Raw genomic sequence first — 21,603 nt, 5'->3', positions numbered from 1 at the left:
AAGTTAAAGCATATGATAATAACTACTTCCCAAGTGCTTTGTCAATATTGTTTGAAAACCTAGTGAAGATATCTTCAATTCCCAGCCACCTACTCCCCACTGCGAAAGCTGGAATGCCCACTAGTGAGCAGTACAGATCAGTTTGACCACCACTGCTCTGAATGATAACAGCAGTTATTTTAGTTAGTGACTAAATATAATGGATATTACACAGTGGCTCATGAGTAGTTTTCTAACTAATCCAACACTCGTGTGTGTCGCTCTCTTTCTCATGTTTACACACATCACTAACTGACTATCCAAGCCGGCCACGGTGGCTGTGCGGTTCTAGGCGCTTCAGTCCGGAACCGCGTGACTGCTATAGTCATAGGTTTGAATCCTGCCTCGGGCATGGATGTGTGTGATGTCCTTAGGTTAATTAGGTTTAAGTAGTTCTAAGTTCTAGGGGACTGATGACCTAAGATATTAAGTCCCATAGTGCTCAGAGTCATTTGAACCATTTGACTATCCAAGGGAACCTATACAGATTGATGTACATAGTTTTACACTGAAGCATGAAATGGTTGGTAGTTAGGCACAGATCTTGTCACTGATACATTAATGAAATGATTGCGTCTTGGTGATTGTGCAAACTTGCATGGATGTGTTAGGCAGGTAACAGCTGAGGGTGGACTGTGATGCAAGATGTGACCAGAATGAACATAGCTCACCGACTGACTTGTACCAATAGTGGCTACACATTCAGATACTGGGAGGTTAAATATGTGCTAGCTCGGCTCTGGCTAGAGTGGACATGAAAACATACATGTTAACCGATTGAATTCTAGCCACTGACTCTCAACCCGTTGACCGGTGGGAGTATATAAATATAGGCATGTTAATAATTATTTAATTCAGTAATTAAATTTTACTTCATAGTAATATGAAGTCCAATTTTAGTAGTCGTGTCAACCCATTTAGCCTAACAATAATTCTGTTAAATTTATGATAGATATTTATAGAAGTATTAAAAATTAAGGTTCTGTTTGGTTGATACACCCTGTGAATTACTGGGTTTCATGTAAAATCTTCAGGTTTGTAATTTCTCTAATTTTGTTCAATTTCTTAATTAGTGGATTGTTTGAATAATGAAAGGCATTATCTGATTCAGAAAAATTAAGAAAATGAAAGTCTAACACCAAAACTGGGCCAACCCTTTAGTTAAGAATAATTTATTGTGTCCAACTGCACACATCATAGGATCTGGGGATCAATAAAGGCACTTACTTCCTCTCTACACCAGCAAAGATGGGCTACATTGTTGATTTTTACCTCATACTCAATTGATTTCATGTGTCCCCACAGATAAAAAAAGTCAAGAGGTGTAAGATTAGGTGTCCAAGGTGGCCATTCAGTAGGATCCCTCCTACCTATCCAGTGACCTCCAAACTGTTCATCCATAAACTATCTGACTTTGGTAGCATAGTGGATAGTGTACCACCTCTTTGGAAGAAGGTTTGGTAATCATCCTGCAGATTCAGCAGTGTTGGAAGCACATAATCATGCCATAAATGTGGGGAGTGGGGAGGGAGGATATCTTGAATGTCCTGCAGAGGTGATGAGAACAGTGTTATATCGCATGTTGCATTTACCTGCTTTGTGGTGCCCAGTGCAAAACATAAGATACCTCTCCCCATTCAAGGTCCCACCAGTAAAAACCAGACCCAATTTTTGTGTCCCAAATTCCATACCAAACCATCACTTTTTCACCACCAGCACACTTACAGGTATTATAATACCCCTTGGCCTATGCTAGCAGGTAGGAGACGTGGCTTGATCAGCTGATTAGTTCAACGACCTTCCTATTGTTATTGGTTTAAAGTTAACATATACCACAAGGTGATGCATTTGGCCTGCACAAGCAAAATATTTATTCCTTGACTTCGTGTTGCTCCATGCTGAGCAATGTAAAGTAAGAAAATCGGAATGTGACTGGACTTTGTTAAGAGACAGAATAACGTGAGGACGTTTATGAAGTGTGTGCAATGAAACAGTCATTGTTAGCCACCATATTGTATAATTTGTGGTTTTTGAGATTCACAAGGGATATGTGATGTTAATGTGGAGTTTAGTAACTGCCATAATACAGTCTGTTGCATTTCAAAGGTAATTGTGTGTATTTAATTTTGATCAAAAGATTCTGTGATGAACTATTATGTACTGCAAGCTTGTATAGGACTTTGAACATATGGTGGTCGAAGTTTGCTGTAGAACCTGCTTCAACAACACAGTCAAAAGCATAGAGAAAGTTTTCTCTACTAAAACTAACTCATTTCACTCGCAGACAATCATTGAATGGCCAAATTTGAATGGCAGTATTCCAATTCGAGAAGATACTATAGAAGTTGCTTTAATACAACAGGATAGGGGGCAATCAGCATGCAGCCAAGAATGTATTCACAAAAAGACTTAGCTCACTGGACAGGCCTAATTGCCCTCTTACATTTCAAGAATTTTACAGGCAACCATTGGAGTCAGCAGCTGCTTCTTCACCACAAGAGTTACTTCTCTACATGTATGAAATTAGGTATGCTGTGGGGGGTCGTGGACACCGCTCGGGATATTGTCCTTCACAGACACACAAACAGAGACATACGCACACTTGTTCAATAACAACGAGTTTAATATTACCAGCTTAAAACATTAATTTCTTCTTTTGAGCAGTAAAATTATAGGATCAACCATGGAGGTTTTGCATCTGACCAGTAATGATGATTCAGTTCGTTTACTTCTCCTTGCACATAAACATTAGCTTCGTCATTGAACGAAGTTTGGATTCCTATTACACTGATCCAGAGCCCATTCTGCAGACTGCACCAGCTGATCAGGGTCATCCCCCAAGAGATGATATTGCGACTATAACTTGTGCAGTGCTATTGGGGTGTGTGTGTGTGTGTGTGTGTGTGTGTGTGTGTGTGTGTGTGTGTGTGTGTGTGTGTGTGTGTGCGCAACACAATCAGGTTTGAACGCTGACTGATATCAGGTATTGCTGATAACTGGTGCTTACTGCATTATAGAGTTTCCACAAATGATGGCACAATTGCTGTTGCAGTCTCCTCATTGGTGGCTGTTCTGGGATGCACCATCACATAACGTTTTGCACTAAATTTGTGCAATAGCTTGAGTTGTCATATGTGAAATGTTAATTCTCTCATGATGCCGGGCATTGAAGTCAGCAGCAGTCACTCTGATACTTTGTCCACCATTCACCAATATGATTTCAGTGTGTTACGCGTGTGTAAGTGCCATTGTGGATCACCTGCTACAATAAACAGAATTGAGGACCTCCTTGCACTTTCAGACTTTAACAGATCATAATATAGATGTCTTAAAATAGATTTCACATGTGTATTCCTGAGAAAGAGGCTATTCAAAATAATGTTCCACATGACACCCCTTCCCATTTGAAACACACAACCCAAATCCAAGATGGCATATTCCAAGATGGCCACCACTGTCGCCATAGCGCCTATTATTTACGCCCCCAACTACAGACATCCCATACAAGATGCCATTATGATTCCTCACACCATTCAACTTTTATAGGGTGTATCTAGACTTTTGCTTCACCCTGCAGTTTCGTGCAACATCATGTCTAGGTCATGACAAATTGTTTTATCTTTATCAAACACCAAATCTTGCACCATGAAGGTCATGGCAGTGAGGTAGCATTTGCATGCTTACTCGTAAGCTTGTAACAGATTTCATAATTGTAGGAGGTAAGGAGTCGCAAATACTGAGTACTGTATGCACAGAACTATCTAAGCAGTCATTATTTCAGTGCTCCATACACAAATGAAATGGGAAGAAACCCTAATACATTATTTAATTGGAAGTACCCTCTGCTATAAACTTAAAAGTGATTTGCCAACCATGAATGTAGATGTGGTTGTTGTAGAACAGGGCCCATTGCTGTAGTCACTGAATGTTTTTTGAATACTAGCTTTTTGTCAAACAGTGAAGGCTCTCACAACCGATAATCAGTTGTCTTAGTTGCTGGTGATCTTCCGAATTGTCTACATTTCTCTCACCATTTCTCCAAGCCCATACTGTGAGACATATGCCATTGCTACTAACATCTTTCCGTGTGTTGAAGTGGTAAGACTGGTGCACACCTTAGCTTTTCTGTAATGTCTTTGGGGTGTGAAATGTGTTTTAAATGCCTCTGACAATATAAATGTGATGCTCTTGCAGTGTAACACATTTAAAACATACATTATATTTGGAGCTTTAGGAATATATTTGGCATAATAATTTATTTGCACCAAAAAGTTTATAGCTTAAAAGTACTTCCCACCAGTCAGTTTTGCTAGCAACTCATCTAACCAGGGAATGGCACAAGGCTCTGTTAGGCAGATTGACTATAGTCATAAAATTTCCACAAAACTACAGTGCTGTGCTCGAATTTTTTTTATTTTTTTATACAAACTATAGATATGACCTAATTACTCACATTTAATTCTTCTCAAAGTTAATCTAACTTTGGAAAGAAGTGTCTTGTTCCACTAAATTAATTGAATCTTGCACAATGAACCCAAAAGAAATGAATGCATCAAGCCCATTTCCACAATAGGAGTGCTTCTTAGCATTTGCTTGGACCGTGCTTCTGTTCTGAACATAACATTAATTAGTATTCAAACAATGGAAACTCCAGGTGAGAATATCAGCAATGTACGAAAAGGCAAGATTGCTAATTACTGTAAAGAAGACACGTCAGGTTGCAGACAGACACAATTAAGACACTCGCATAAAGCTTTCGGCCACAGCCTTTCTTTCAAAATTGATCAATGTTACTGCTGCACTTGCATCCAGTTGAAATAGTACCAAATACTTATTGATGTAAAGTGTCATGACCAATTTATAAGTTGTATTGGATCAAATGTAACATTGAGCTTCTTATATGTTTACTTACATTGCAACACTTTGCTCACTTAAGTGTGACTGTGCCATTTTGTGTTACAGAGACTTGCTAACCGGGCTGATGTGATGCAATACTGGCATATAGCATTACAAAAACAGCAGTGTTTAAGTGTGTGCATAATAGAGCACTGTGGACAGGACTGCAGTGGCTGTGCAGAACACTTTATTGACTATTTACGATGCTTGCTGCTCAGGCATGAAGTCCCTGCTCAGTTCTAGTGGCCACACCACATGCCCGGTTCGTGCTCAATGTCAGTCTCAGGCCCTGTCTGACATATTGGATAATTGATTCACTACACGCACTGTATACCAGCATTATTTTTGGTTGCTATTCTGTTTTCATGTTGGCTTGCTGGATGAGCTTGAATGCTTGAGCAATCTATAATACCTGGTTTAGTGATGGGTCTTCTAAATTTAAAGCATTGTGTCATACCTTCTTATCTAATGCATGCCGCACAATTACAGCATCAATAAAAGTGTCCTTGTAAATCATCTGACATTGTTGACATCTAAAGGCACATTGATGTCCTATTCATTGTAAATCTGCTATCTATAACATGTACAATTCATTCTCACTTTTGTGCTTTTGATAAAAATATAACTTTGTGGCCACAATATTCATTTACTTGTGACTGTGTACTTCTAATGGGTCACACATTTCTACTAATGTAAAAGTTTCTCATTCTACTGCTGGGACCAGCTTAAAAAACAAGTAAAATACATTTTATGCAGACAATGATAAAAAGAAGGCTTGATGTCCTCATATGTCCACTACCTTAAAAGCTGCAAGATGCTGTCACAATCATTTGACTTGTAACTCCCAATCCTCTTCGGCATCCTCGAATGGTAATTGCTGGCAGGAGTGCAGTGACCTGTGTTGATGCTGGAGGAGTTTTCTGCTGTTTTTGTAAGACATAATCCCACAGTTTTTTTTACATTAATCCAGTAGTATGTTATGTTGTTCTTGTAGCTGCTGTAATTGGTGTTCTTATTACTACATTTGTTTTTGTCATGCCAAAAAAAATTGGCATCAATTTTATTATTTGATAATCCATTGAAAATCCTGGTACATCTCGTAGTAAATTAAATGTTGGCTCTGTACTGTCATTTGTTTTTAACATACAAAAATCACTTCAGGTGTACATACACACGAAAACACCTGAAGTGTTAATAAAGACGCCAGGTCAAACTTGTAGTCACCAGTTGACAACAAGTTGTCAACAGCATGATCACAGTCAATCCCAATAACATCTACACACACACATTCCAGGTAGCACAAGGTTCTTCATCCATAGGTCATTCTGCAGGGTAGCTTGAGTGAGATGGGTAATGAGTTGAGATTGGAACTTTGGCAGAATTCCTTTTTAATTGTGTTAAATCTGTCTTCAGTTTGAACATGAATCTGTATGACTTACATTGTTGTGATTGAAACGCCGCATTTATATATATTCCTGTCATTCATATATATTCCTGTCATTCAACAACATCTTTGCCTCTGCACTTCTGCCTCGACTGACATCTCTGCCCAAACTCTTTGTCTTTAAATACGTCTGCTTGTGTCTGTATATGTGTGGATGGATATGTGTGTGTGCGCGAGTGTATACCCGTCCTTTTTTCCCCCCTAAGGTAAGTCTTTCCGCTCCTGGGATTGGAATGACTCCTTACCCTCTCCCTTAAAACCCACATCCTTTCGTCTTTCCCTCTCCTTCCCTCTTTCCTGATGAGAAAACAGTTTGTTGCGAAAGCTTGAATTTTGTGAGTATGTTTGTGTTTGTTTGTGTGTCTATCAACCTGCCAGCGCTTTCATTTGGTAAGTCACATCATCTTTGGTTTTAGATATATTTTTCCTATGTGGAATGTTTCCCTTTATTATAACCATATATATATATATATATGATATGGTTATAATAGAGGGAAACATTCCACGTAGGAAATATATATCTAAAAACAAAGATGATGTGACTTACCAAATGAAAGTGCTGGCAGGTCGACAGACACACAAACATACACACAAAATTCAAGCTTTCGCAACAAACTGTTGCCTCATCAGGAAAGAGGGAAGGAGAGGGAAAGACGAAAGGATGTGGGTTTTAAGGGAGAGGGTAAGAAGTCATTCCAATCCCGGGAGCGGAAAGACTTACCTTAGGGGGAAAAAAGGACGGGTATACACTCGCACAAACACACATATCCATCCACACATATACAGGCACAAGCTTGTGCCTGTATATGTGTGGATGGATATGTGTGTTTGTGCGAGTGTATACCCGTCCTTTTTTCCCCCTAAGGTAAGTCTTTCCGCTCCCGGGATTGGAATGACTCCTTACCCTCTCCCTTAAAACCCACATCCTTTCGTCTTTCCCTCTCCTTCCCTCTTTCCTGATGAGGCAACAGTTTGTTGCGAAAGCTTGAATTTTGTGTGTATGTTTGTGTTTGTTTGTGTGTCTGTCGACCTGCCAGCACTTTCATTTGGTAAGTCACATCATCTTTGTTTATATATATATATATATATATATATATATATATATATATATATATATATATATATATATATATATATATATATATATATATATATATATATATATATATATATAAAAACAAAGATGAGATGACTTACCAAACAAAAGCGCTGGCAGGTCGATAGACACACAAACATACACACAAAATTCAAGCTTTCGCAACAAACTGTTGCCTCATCAGGAAAGAGGGAAGGAGAGGGGAAGACGAAAGGAAGTGGGTTTTAAGGGAGAGGGTAAGGAGTCATTCCAATCCCGGGAGCGGAAAGACTTACCTTAGGGGGAAAAAAGGACAGGTATACACTCGCACACACGCACATATCCATCCACACATACAGACACAAGCAGACATATTTAAAGACAAAGAGTTTGGGCAGAGATGTCAGTCGAGGCAGAAGTGTAGAGGCAAAGAAGTTGTTGAAAGACAGGTGAGGTATGAGTGGCGGCAACTTGAAATTAGCGGAGATTGAGGCCTGGCGGATGACGAGAAGAGAGGATATACTGAAGGGCAAGTTCCCATCTGCGGAGTTCGGATAGGTTGGTGTTGGTGGGAAGTATCCAGATAACCCGGACGGTGTAACACTGTGCCAAGATGTGCTGGCTGTGCACCAAGGCATGTTTAGCCACAGGGTGATCCTCATTACCAACAAACACTGTCTGCCTGTGTCCATTCATGCGAATGGACAGTTTGTTGCTGGTCATTCCCACATAGAATGCATCACAGTGTAGGCAGGTCAGTTGGTAAATCACGTGGGTGCTTTCACACGTGGCTCTGCCTTTGATTGTGCACACCTTCCGGGTTACAGGACTGGAGTAGGTGGTGGTGGGAGGGTGCATGGGACAGGTTTTGCATCGGGGGCGGTTACAAGGATAGGAGCCAGAGGGTAGGGAAGGTGGTTTCGGGATTTCATAGGGATGAACTAACAGGTTACGAAGGTTAGGTGGACGGCGGAAAGACACTCTTGGCGGAGTGGGGAGGATTTCATGAAGGATGGATCTCATTTCAGGGCAGGATTTGAGGAAGTCGTATCCCTGCTGGAGAGCCACATTCAGAGTCTGGTCCAGTCCCGGAAAGTATCCTGTCACAAGTGGGGCACTTTTGTGGTTCTTCTGTGGGGGATTCTGGGTTTGAGGGGACGAGGAAGTGGCTCTGGTTATTTGCTTCTGTACCAGGTCGGGAGGGTAGTTGCGGGATGCGAAAGCTGTTGTCAGTTTGTTGGTGTAATGATTCAGGGATTCCGGACTGGAGCAGATTCGTTTGCCATGAAGACCTAGGCTGTAGGGAAGGGACCGTTTGATGTGGAATGGGTGGCAGCTGTCATAATGGAGGTACTGTTGCTTGTTGGTGGGTTTGATGTGGACGGACGTGTGAAGTTGGCCATTGGACAGGTGGAGGTCAACATCAAGGAAAGTGGCATGGGATTTGGAGTTGGACCAGGTGAAACTGATGGAACCAAAGGAGTTGAGGTTGGAGAGGAAATTCTGGAGTTCTTCTTCACTGTGAGTCCAGATCATGAAGATGTCATCAATAAATCTGTACCAAACTTTGGGTTGGCAGACTTGGGTAACCAAGAAGGCTTCCTCTAAGCGACCCATGAATAGGTTGGCATACGAGGGGGCCATCCTGGTACCCATGGCTGTTCCCTTTAATTGTTGGTATGTCTGGCCTTCAAAAGTGAAGAAGTTGTGGGTCAGGATGAAGCTGGCTAAGGTAATGAGGAAACAGGTTTTAGGTAGGGTGGCAGGTGATCGGCGTGAAAGGAAATGCTCCATCGCAGCGAGGCCCTGGACGTGCGGAATATTTGTGTATAAGGACGTGGCATCAATGGTTACAAGGATGGTTTCCGGGGGTAACAGATTGGGTAAGGATTCCAGGCGTTCAAGGAAGTGGTTGGTGTCTTTGATGAAGGATGGGAGACTGCATGTAATGGGTTGAACGTGTTGATCTACGTAGGCAGAGATACGTTCTGTGGGGGCGTGGTAACCAGCTACAATGGGGCGGCCGGGATGATTGGGTTTGTGGATTTTAGGAAGAAGGTAGAAGGTAGGGGTGCGGGGTGTCGGTGGGGTCAGGAGGTTGATGGAGTCAGGTGAAAGGTTTTGCAGGGGGCCTAAGGTTCTGAGGATTCCTTGAAGCTCCGCCTGGACATCGGGAATGGGGTTACCTTGACAAACTTTGTATGTGGTGTTGTCTGAAAGCTGACGCAGTCCCTCAGCCACATACTCCCGACGATCAAGTACCACGGTCGTGGAACCCTTGTCCGCCGGAAGAATGACGATGGATCGGTCAGCCTTCAGATCACGGATAGCCACCCTCCACCTCAAAAAACTATCCAATCTCCTGGTTTCCCACCTCCGGAAAGGCAACTCACTCACCCTTCACAGCCTTTCCAGCAAACCTCAACCTCCTCTCATTGCACACAAACCCAGTCTCTCCCATCTACTCAATCTCCCACTTCCAGCTCCACTCCCTCCAAAACCTCTAAATTCCGATCAACACAATCTGGAACCACAACACCCTAATTCAGAAGTTAACCTTTCCTCCAAACCTCTCTCCCAATCCGAAACCTCTGTCCTATCCAAAGGCCTCACCTTCAGCCCCACTCCCAGATTCAACCAAACAGTCCTCGTCAAAGATTTACTGTCCTACACTCGTACTCTCTGCTGGAAGTATCACTTTGCCACGAAGAAAAATGATCCTAATCCTACTCCTAATGATCCGACTCCCCAAGACACCATCCAAATTGAACCCTGCCTGGAACAGTTCCGTCCTCCGTCACAGCGGGACCCACCTCCTCTTCCTCAAAATCACCCTCTCCAAACCTTTCAGGAATTTCTGACTTCCAGCCTTGCATCTCAATCCTTCTTAAAAAAACCTTAATCCTACACCCAACATCACCACTGCTGAAGCCCAGGCTATCCGTGATCTGAAGGCTGACAGATCCATCGTCATTCTTCCAGCGGACAAGGGTTCCACGACCGTGGTACTTGATCGTCAGGAGTATGTGGCTGAGGGACTGCGTCAGCTTTCAGACAACACCACATACAAAGTTTGTCAAGGTAACCCCATTCCCGATGTCCAGGCGGAGCTTCAAGGAATCCTCAGAATCTTAGGCCCCCTGCAAAACCTTTCACCTGACTCCATCAACCTCCTGACCCCACCGACACCCCGCACCCCTACCTTCTACCTTCTTCCTAAAATCCACAAACCCAATCATCCCGGCCGCCCCATTGTAGCTGGTTACCACGCCCCCACAGAACGTATCTCTGCCTACGTAGATCAACACGTTCAACCCATTACATGCAGTCTCCCATCCTTCATCAAAGACACCAACCACTTCCTTGAACGCCTGGAATCCTTACCCAATCTGTTACCCCCGGAAACCATCCTTGTAACCATTGATGCCACGTCCTTATACACAAATATTCCGCACGTCCAGGGCCTCGCTGCGATGGAGCATTTCCTTTCACGCCGATCACTTGCCACCCTACCTAAAACCTGTTTCCTCATTACCTTAGCCAGCTTCATCCTGACCCACAACTTCTTCACTTTTGAAGGCCAGACATACCAACAATTAAAGGGAACAGCCATGGGTACCAGGATGGCCCCCTCGTATGCCAACCTATTCATGGGTCGCTTAGAGGAAGCCTTCTTGGTTACCCAAGTCTGCCAACCCAAAGTTTGGTACAGATTTATTGATGACATCTTCATGATCTGGACTCACAGTGAAGAAGAACTCCAGAATTTCCTCTCCAACCTCAACTCCTTTGGTTCCATCAGTTTCACCTGGTCCTACTCCAAATCCCATGCCACTTTCCTTGATGTTGACCTCCACCTGTCCAATGGCCAACTTCACACGTCCGTCCACATCAAACCCACCAACAAGCAACAGTACCTCCATTATGACAGCTGCCACCCATTCCACATCAAACGGTCCCTTCCCTACAGCCTAGGTCTTCGTGGCAAACGAATCTGCTCCAGTCCGGAATCCCTGAATCATTACACCAACAACCTGACAACAGCTTTCGCATCCCGCAACTACCCTCCCGACCTGGTACAGAAGCAAATAACCAGAGCCACTTCCTCATCCCCTCAAACCCAGAATCCCCCACAGAAGAACCACAAAAGTGCCCCACTTGTGACAGGATACTTTCCGGGACTGGACCAGACTCTGAATGTGGCTCTCCAGCAGTGATACGACTTCCTCAAATCCTGCCCTGAAATGAGATCATCCTTCATGAAATCCTCCCCACTCCGCCAAGAGTGTCTTTCCGCCGTCCACCTAACCTTCGTAACCTGTTAGTTCATCCCTATGAAATCCCGAAACCACCTTCCCTACCCTCTGGCTCCTATCCTTGTAACCGCCCCCGATGCAAAACATGTCCCATGCACCCTCCCACCACCACCACCTACTCCAGTCCTGTAACCCGGAAGGTGTACACGATCAAAGGCAGAGCCACGTGTGAAAGCACCCACTTGATTTACCAACTGACCTGCCTACACTGTGATGCATTCTATGTGGGAATGACCAGCAACAAACTGTCCATTCGCATGAATGGACACAGGCAGACAGTGTTTGTTGGTAATGAGGATCACCCTGTGGCTAAACATGCCTTGGTGCACAGCCAGCACATCTTGGCACAGTGTTACACCGTCCGGGTTATCTGGATACTTCCCACCAACACCAACCTATCCGAACTCCGGAGATGGGAACTTGCCCTTCAGTATATCCTCTCTTCTCGTCATCTGCCAGGCCTCAATCTCCGCTAATTTCAAGTTGCCGCCACTCATACCTCACCTGTCTTTCAACAACTTCTTTGCCTCTACACTTCTGCCTCGACTGACATCTCTGCCCAAACTCTTTGTCTTTAAATATGTCTGCTTGTGTCTGTATGTGTGGATGGATATGTGCGTGTGTGCGAGTGTATACCTGTCCTTTTTTCCCCCTAAGGTAAGTCTTTCCGCTCCCGGGATTGGAATGACTCCTTACCTTCTCCCTTAAAACCCACTTCCTTTCGTCTTCCCCTCTCCTTCCCTCTTTACTGATGAGGCAACAGTTTGTTGCGAAAGCTTGAATTTTGTGTGTTTGTTTGTGTGTCTATCGACCTGCCAGCGCTTTCGTATATACTATGTCAAGGGGACTGGCCTGTGAATATAAGGGGAAACCTTGAAAAAATTCAGTTTTCTAAACAGTGTAACTCAAAGAATAAGATTTGTTAGCCCATATAATGCTTGCTGTCTTTTAAGACATCTTTTGGGAACATTTTTATGTGAGAACCACAGCTTTAGCTCTCACGCTTTTTTTTAATTATATATATTTTTTTTTGTGCAAGTGAAATACACCATGCTAATTATTTATGCACATCATAGGTACACATTACTCAAAATACAAACAAAGTAGAAAGTTTATTGTTTTCCTGTAAGTTCTTTACACTATTATCTTCAAAGCAGACTATTGAAAAGATGGTGTTGTCGTAAATTGTGGCAAAAATAATTTAAGTATGACTATCAAAAATTTTTGAAATGAATTCAGGGTTTTTTTGTGAGAAAAGCATTTTATTTTCAAAGTTAAGTCACAAGAGAAGTCTACTTTTTAGGTAAGCATATTTTAAGACTGTATACAAAATTTCAACACTCTTTAGTTTTTAGCCATAGTATACCAGAATATGAAATAACTTTCGGGAAATTCAAGTTAAAGTTGAAACTTGCTTTTTCTATTAAACTTGCATGGCATTAATGCATCCCAGGTCCATATTCATCTTGTTTCCTGTGTTGTTCTTCCTCTCTTCTCTTTTTCACACTTCTTTTTCTTATTCTTGCTTCTTTGGTGGCTTCCAATACTGATTCTTCTGCTTCGAAGTCTCTCCTTCGGTCAATGGTTATTAGAGCTCTATGTGTATGTAGTCCACCATGCACTCCCATCACTTCTATAACATTAAGCCTTGACACTGCGCCATCATTGAAACAGAGATCATCATCATCACACCTATTTTTAAAGTATTTAGCCCTACTACATCAGTTTTTGGTATCCGTTCCCATATAAAATTGTTGAAACTTACATTTGGATTTTGAGTCCTACCATGTAAACATTTCTCTAATAATCTTGTACCACTAAGATCCCTATATAGATTTTATAACTTCCATTATAGCAAATGGCAAAGAATGTTTATGGTTGTAGGTCTCACCTTGAGTAACAACACTCTGGTAGCCACACCGTAAATCACTGCCACATGGGCAGAGTGCATGACATGGGTTGCCATCTGTGGAGGATTTATGAAATAAGGTAGCCCATACTCCCTTTTATTCCCTCAAGGTAATTTTTATTTTATCTTATTGGTTGTCCGTAACAATACTGCAACCTGTTTATTTCTTCATCTGTAAGCCGACCACGTCCACTAATGCACTTACCATCAGCTAAGTTCTTTCCCTTCAAATTCCTCTCCAAGTTACACAATCTTGTACGTAACCCTTTCTGGACATGTCCAACATTTTCCATATTTTCAATTTTTGTGTCACCATAAGGTTTGGATTCACAAACTTTCTGGTACACTTTTGGGTCTTCATCTCCTAGTCAAGATGTATACATCACATCATATTTCTCCACGGACCTGTGAAATATCTTCGCAACACCTTCAGATTCCATCCCTCCATTATAACCACTAAAATTAACCAAACCTTTATGGTTTTGAGTTCCATTAGTACAGCCATGACAGTACTTGGTAATACATTCCGCATCAATGACTTTACCATTGTCCAAGGATGTAGCTGTCACTACATTATTTAGGGAACTATGGCCTCTTCATTGCCAGGTTGCACCCAGGGCTGCAGACGTACGTGTGTTGCTGTCATTCATGTCTATACTTTCCTGAACAGCATTTTTTATACTATCATTTGCTACTTCTTCTAAAGTCTGTAGAATAATTTTATTGTACCTGTCATACCTTGTAGGGCGAGGTAAGTGTATAAGAGCACAGAAAATTTGTGCACTACTATATCATTTGCCTATACATCTCATAGCATAACCAAGTTTATTATTTGTGGTATACACTGTCTGTTTAGTTACACAAGTATAACCACATTTGCTTCAATCACAAAAGTTATAAACAGTTCTTAATTGTGATGCACAACCTCTTCTAGCACGTATCACATCAGCTACCTTCACACCACTATTGCCACATTCCTTAAATTGCGAAACTTTATTTATTTGTTCAGATAGAGCCGAGTGTTCAACAATAACACAACGTGAATCGACACGTTGCTTTTCAGTATTAGCAGAGTTAATCCATTTGGTGAACCGATTTCCATAAAATTTATGTTGTTTACTATCTTAATTCTTACCATTGCTTCAAAATGAAATAAGCAACTCACACACACAATGAGAAACTCATACACACAATTACTTCGCTGTAAACAAAATATTCGCCCCAAAACAACAGCAAACTGTGACTAAAACTCTCTGCATAAACAAAAGATAAGCAACTGTAAAGCTTTCACAGGTTAACCAACTTAAGGGACTAAAATGTCATCAAAATGAAACAAATGAGAGCAAAACTTTATTTTTAACAGAGCTTACTGTGTGCCATGGTGGTGATATAGTTCGTGCAACCATTTTTAAATTCCTCTAATTTTGGTTCTTCCTGTGGTCCATTTTCCTGGAAGTAAACTTTTTCTCGTTCAGAAAACTATAGAGAATTTTTTAAGACAAAAATTATATAATCGATTTTTTGTCAGTTATTCACATATTATTCACGTTCAAGTCCCCTTAGGACTGTTTTTGGAGAAATTACAGACGAATCTGTGCACAGTGAGTCAAATTTGTGGAAATGTCACATGAGTGAATGTTACAATGAAGTAATGAAAATCGCTTAAGATGAAGTAAAAAATAAAAGATCTGGATTTCAGCTGATGAGCCAACTGATCCTATGGGTCTTTTTATTGCTAATGTCCTTGTTAGACAATTCGATCCATGAGAAAGTGAATTAATAAAAGCTGTACTGCTGACAACAGAATGCCTGGAAAAAGTTAACACTTCATTAATCATACAGCTTTTTACCAATTCATTACTTTTGTTTTGACCTGAAGAAATTCAGTAAGACGATGTATTACTTTTTGCCTTTGCTTCAAATTATTTATTGCACACTTGATAACTTACAACTTGCTGAAAAAACTGAAAAATTCTTTTGAATTAATTTTGCTGTAAGTTTGGAATAATGTGCAACATTCTTAAGTCCAGTAATATAATGTAGTGAAAGTTCTGCCTATCAAGTGGTTTAGCTGATAAGGACTTCTGTATGGAAGTTCTAGGCAGTTTATATGAAGCAATTCAAACAAAACACCCAGGCTTGTAAATAATTCATGCCACTGTGATACTGTACTATGCTTACATTTAAGTACTCTCCAAAAAAGTTGAGGTGCAGAGTTGTCAGTAGGCAAATAATACTGGGCCATCACTTAGACTGGACTGAAATACAAATTCAGTCGGCAAGAAGGCATTAGTGTCATTTCACTCACCACATAGATATAAAAAAGTATTTCTTTTGAGCATACTTGATTATGGTGATCTATTCTGCAAGGACACAGGCTGGAACAGGTGATTAATGCTTGTGTATAGTGCATTTCTGATGAAACAATGGAAAATCCAGGATGGAATGTAACAATACCAGAGAAGGAAAGTTCCATTCACCATATAGTGAAGATGCTGAGTCGCAATAGGCATAACAAAAAGATTCACACAATTATAGCTTTCGGCCATTAAGGCCTTAGTCAGCAGTAGACACACACACACACACACACACACACACACACACACACACACACACACACAACTTGCACACACATCTGCAGTCTCAGAGAACTGAAACCACACTGCGAGCAGCAGCACCAGTGCATGATGAATGATGCACTGGTGCTGCTGCTCGCAGTGTGGTTTCAGTTCTCTGAAACTGCAGATGTGTGTGCAAGTTGTGCTTCGTGTGTGTGTGTGTGTGTGTGTGTGTGTGTGTGTGTGTGTGTGTGTGTACTGCTACTCTACTGCTACTGCTGGCAGAGACCTTAATGGCCAAAAGCTGTAATTGTGTGAATCTTCTTGTTGTGCCTATCGCGACTCAGCATCTCCGCTATATGGTGAGTGGAAACTTTCCTTCTCTAGTATTGATACATTTCTGATGTACACTTTTTCAACTGTATCCCCCGTGCCTATGAAAAATCATCGTGGCTATGTGCCAATAGGTGTAGAGACTATCATAATCCATGTTTGCTTTACCGTTGTCTCCCATCACTGCACTACTACATATTTGTCGCCAACTCTTAGAATACTATCTGGTCAACACAGCAAAATATACATTATCAACAAAGTAAAATCCTGTGTGTTCCATCACATAATACTGTCATGTTCTCAAAATCATTTTCTGTATCATGAACCTGATCAGGGATCTTCCTCAAAATGTCAGAGAAATTAAATTCTTTCCAAACTTCAAAATACTGCTGATGCTCCACATTCTGTCACAATAGTCATCTCTCCCAGACTCCATGCAGCTCACTTTCTTCAGTCCCCCTCCTCCACACCTTTCCCCTACCCCTTGTTGGCAGAGTTCTCTATTTATATTCTGTTCATGCCTAACAGTTTCTGTCACTATCATTTCAGTTTTTTCTTTCTTTATCTCTTTCACTTCTGATAATACTTAACGCGGCTTAAAATGTGCTATGCTGATCTGTATCATTCTAAATGTGCTTTATTATTATAATAATTATTATTAATATTATATATGATCTATTTTTGACAGTGTAATGTAACTAGGTAGGTAAAAAAAAATCTACTCACCAAGCAGCGGCAGGAGGACACACACACACACACACACACACACACACACACACACACACACACACACAGAGAGAGAGAGAGAGAGAGAGAGAGAGAGAGAGAGAGAGAGAGAGAGAAGGTCTTATTTATGCAAGCTTTGGGAGCCAGTGGCTCCTCCTTCCAGCAGAGGGGTTGAAGGGAAAGGAACAGGGATGAAAGAAAAGGACTGGAGAGGTTTAGGAAAAGGGACATAGTTCGGAAAAGCCCCCAGAACCCTGGGTCCAAGGAGATTTACTGGTAGGTCTCCCCAGACCTGCCACTTGGTGAGCCAATTTTTTATAGTATTATTATTGTTATTAGTATCATTAGTGTCATTATTATTATCATTATTATTATTATTATTCTTACAATATTATGAAAAGGAAATCTACCACTCACCATATAGTGGAGATGCTGAGTCGCAGATGAGCACAACAAAAAGACTGTCACAAATAAAGCTTTCAGTTAGTAAGGCCTTTGTCAAAAATAGGTGACACACACATGCACACGCATGCAACACTCACACACGACTGCAGTCTCAGGCAACTGACACCACATTGCGAGCAGCAGCACCAGTGCATGATGGGAATGGTGACTGTGTGCAGGTATGGAGGAGGCTGGGGCGGGGAGGGGGAGGGATAGTAGGGTAGAGGGTGGCGGACAGTGCAGTGCTTTGGGAGCACGCAGCAACATGTTGGAGACAGGTTTGGGCAGCTATGTGCAGTCGGGAGGTTAGGCGAAGGACAAGGGTGCAGTTGGGGGGGGGGGGGGGGGGGGGGTAGCAGAAAATGAGAGAAGTAAAAAGACTGAGTGTGATGGTGGAATGCAGGCTGTGTAGTGCCTGAATGCGAACAGGGAAGGCGCTGGATGGGTGCATACAATGACTAACGAAGGTTGAGGCCAGGAGGGTTACAGGAATATAGGATGTATTGCAGAGAAAGTTCCCACCTGTGCAATTCAGAAAAGCTGTTGGGAAGCGGGAAGGATTCGTATGGCACAGGATGTGAAGCAGTTATTGAAATGGAGGATGTCATGTTTGGCAATGTGCTCAGCAGTAGGGTGGAACCTTTTGTTTCTTGGCCATAGTTTGTCGGTGGGCATTCATGCAGACAGACAGCTTGTTGATTGTCATTCCCACATAGAATGCAGCGCAGTGGTTGCAGTTTAGCTTGTAGATCACATGACTAGTTCCACAAGTATCCCTGTCTTTGATGAATAGGTGATGTTTGTGACTGAACTGGAGTAGGTGGTGGTGGGAGGATGCATGGGACAGGTCTTACATCTAGGTCTAATACAGGGGAGCCATGAGGTAAGGGGTAGGGAGCAGGTGTTGTGTAGGTACAAGTGAGTATATTGTGTACGTTCGGTGGATGGTGGAGTACCACTATGGGAGGGGTGGGCAGGATAGCAGGCAGGAAATTCTCATTTCAGGGCACAATGAGAGTTAGTAGAAACCCTGGTGGAGAATGCAGTTCAGTTGCCCCAGTCCTGGGTGGCACTGAGTTACGAGGGGAATGCTTCTCTGTGGCCAGATGGTGTGACTTTGGGAGGTGGTGGGGGGACTGGAAAGATAAAGGACAGGAGATTTATTTTTGTACAGGATTGGGAGGATAATTACGGATTGTGAAGGCTTCAGTGAGATCTTTGGTATATTTCGTGAGGGACTGCTCATCATATATTTCGTGAGGGACTGCTCATCACTGCAGATGCAACGACTATGGGTGCATGAGTACACAACATTCTATGGCTCTGAAAAAGGATTTGTGCAAGATCTACTCAGCTATTCAGAGAGTTGTTACCTTTACTCCAAATTATTTATACTCCACCAAAGACTTTCCATGCCATATCACATATACAATACAGTTTGTGGAACTCTGACATTGTTTTGTCAGGAGGAGGAACAGCAACTTTAATTAATTTTATTATTTCTTTAGTTTCCTGTCTTACGATTAGTTATGTTTACATTTCTGTTAATGGTGACTAGATCCAATAGTATTTGTTCATTTTTAAGGCAGAGAATGTTCAGCGTGAACTGTTGAGAGGCTCAAAATGTACAAATATTACACTATGAAATTAGCTCGTTAATCACATGAGAATGACTCTAGTAATAGTTTGAAACTGAACGGATTTGTTCAAAACTAGTCACCATTAACTCAAATGTGAATGCAACTTAGACAGAGAACAAGAGAGAGTAAAATGCAACAAAATATAGACGAGGTACCTCATGTGCAAATATACTACCTTACAAAACATGTTTTAGAGTTGAACACACAAAGTTTGCTTTTATGAAACTTCATAAATAGCATGTTACTCTCCATTAAGTATTTGTTTATGGATTATGTAAATCATTTGAGACCACCATCTGCAACAATTGTTTATAGAGTCCGTGCATTATTTCCTTTTGCTAAAAGAATGCAATTTAATTTTTGTTCTTGCTTCTATCACATACATTAATATTTGTTTCTTTTCACAGGCAGCCAGAACAATTTGTAATTGGAGGTGGATTTTTTAATCAGTTCCATTTTGTAACAAATGATGAGAAGAAGTGTTCAAAGGCAGGAGCAATTGTTGGCATAGCATTTTCAGGGAATAATGTGCATTGTACTTCCACCCTACTGGATACAGATATAAGGTGCAAAGCTGAAGTTGCAAGTCTTATGGATGAAGTGAGTGCACAGAAGTTCACAATAAATACTATTCTTTTACAGGATAGTTTATAGACAAGATATCAGTGAAAACCTGTCATGACAAATTTTCTTGCATAAATATTCCTAAAGTAAACAATTTTTCAAGAAAACCATAAAATTGAGAGAGAAAATTGCTGGCCATTGTTTATCATCAGGAGAAATGTCACTGCTGCTGACAGATATATATATAATTACAAACACGATCCTAGCTTTTGAACTATGGTTCTATAAGAGTAATGGATTGGGAAAAGTTAAAAAAGATCAATTCATTCAGTGCCCGGGATGAGTTCTCTGTCTCCCCACTTCCTTACAACTGGTGGATTCCTCTCATCCTGGGGTCTGTTTGACATGTACTTCCTTTTTGAACTTTTGCAAACTATCCCCCTCTCCTCACCAAGGAAGGAACTGGAACTATCAGTCCCAAAAGCTAGGACAGTGGTGGACGATTTCACATTTCTCCTGAAGGTAAGCACTGGCCAGCACTTTTGTCACTCAGTTTTCTTTTGTAATGTCGTAGTCATTATAGAATTTATGCTGAAACTTTATGCAACCATTTATTTCAGAACGGAAATTATATTGTAGTAAAATAATTATTCTTCAGTCCTAAATGTATTCAGATTTTGTGGATTTTAAACCCCTTTTTGGACTATATGATTTAAGTGAATATTGTGTTGAGCCTACAACACTAGAGGAAAAGTACAAGAATAATATTGCAGCTTTTAGACATATTTAGGTTCCACTAGTTCCCATCTCTGTAGCTGAATAGTCTGACTCTTCATGCAGAGGACTTGGGTTCAATTTCAAGTTCTGCTAGGGATTTTTCTTGGTGAGATGACTGGAACAGGGTGTGCTTAGTCTTGTGATGGCAATTGAGCCACTACTTGTACGGGAAGTACTCTTGAGAGTTCACAACTGCTTGGAGAAGACCGATGAGATGATTGCTTGCTGCTCCGTGCCAAATTGGCACAGGACGACATTGTAGCTAGTCAACGCCAAGTGGCTGCAGAGTTAAGTTTGATGAAGTTCTTTGTTGCTCATCATGCCAAAGCTCTGTAATCAGTTCATACTGTTTCAGAACATGTGTGAGAAATGTTTCTCAGGTGATGACTGATGCCAATAGTAGCCTGTTATGCCAATAATAGCCTGTTACCATTGCTTTAACTTTGGGTCTTCACCTTTTGCATCCAGATGAATTAAGTTGACATTTTTTTCATATATGGAGAACACTCAAAGAGACAAGATACAAATGAAGCAATAAAATCTAGCCATGTTAATGGATCCAATCTGAAATCTTTAAACTTATAGCCTGACAGTGAATCAACAAAAACAACATGATGCACACAGTTTTGTGTACTGTCTGCTCATCTAATATAGGATACCTAGGAAGCTGTTTTCTCGGATTACTAGACAACAATTCGAGCAAATCTACATCTACATCCATACTCCGCAAGCCACCTGACAGTGTGTGGCGGAGGGTACCTTGAGTACCTCTATCGGTTTTCCCTTCTATTCCAGTCTCGTATTGTTCGTGGGAAGAAAGATTATCTGTATGCCTCTGTGTGGGCTCTAATCTCTCTGATTTTGTCCTCATGGTCTCTTCGC

General features: G+C 41.4%; 1 protein-coding gene across 2 annotated transcripts in view; it reads left to right on the top strand.

Annotated features, from left to right (window-relative positions):
- The window catches only part of LOC126416705 (F-box only protein 22-like), a 231,723-nt gene that overhangs the window by 150,425 nt on the left and 59,695 nt on the right, over nt 1-21,603 (top strand). For both annotated transcript variants that reach the window (XM_050084518.1, XM_050084517.1), the window contains exon 8: nt 19,788-19,980. In XM_050084518.1, coding sequence (XP_049940475.1) covers nt 19,788-19,980 — 193 coding nt within the window. The remainder of the gene's footprint in view (nt 1-19,787; nt 19,981-21,603) is intronic.

The sequence above is a fragment of the Schistocerca serialis genome, chromosome 8 (genome assembly GCF_023864345.2).
Source record: "Schistocerca serialis cubense isolate TAMUIC-IGC-003099 chromosome 8, iqSchSeri2.2, whole genome shotgun sequence".
Lineage (NCBI taxonomy): Eukaryota > Metazoa > Arthropoda > Insecta > Orthoptera > Acrididae > Schistocerca > Schistocerca serialis.
Note: the sequence above shows the minus strand (reverse complement) of the source record. Positions and strands in the feature narration are given on the sequence as shown.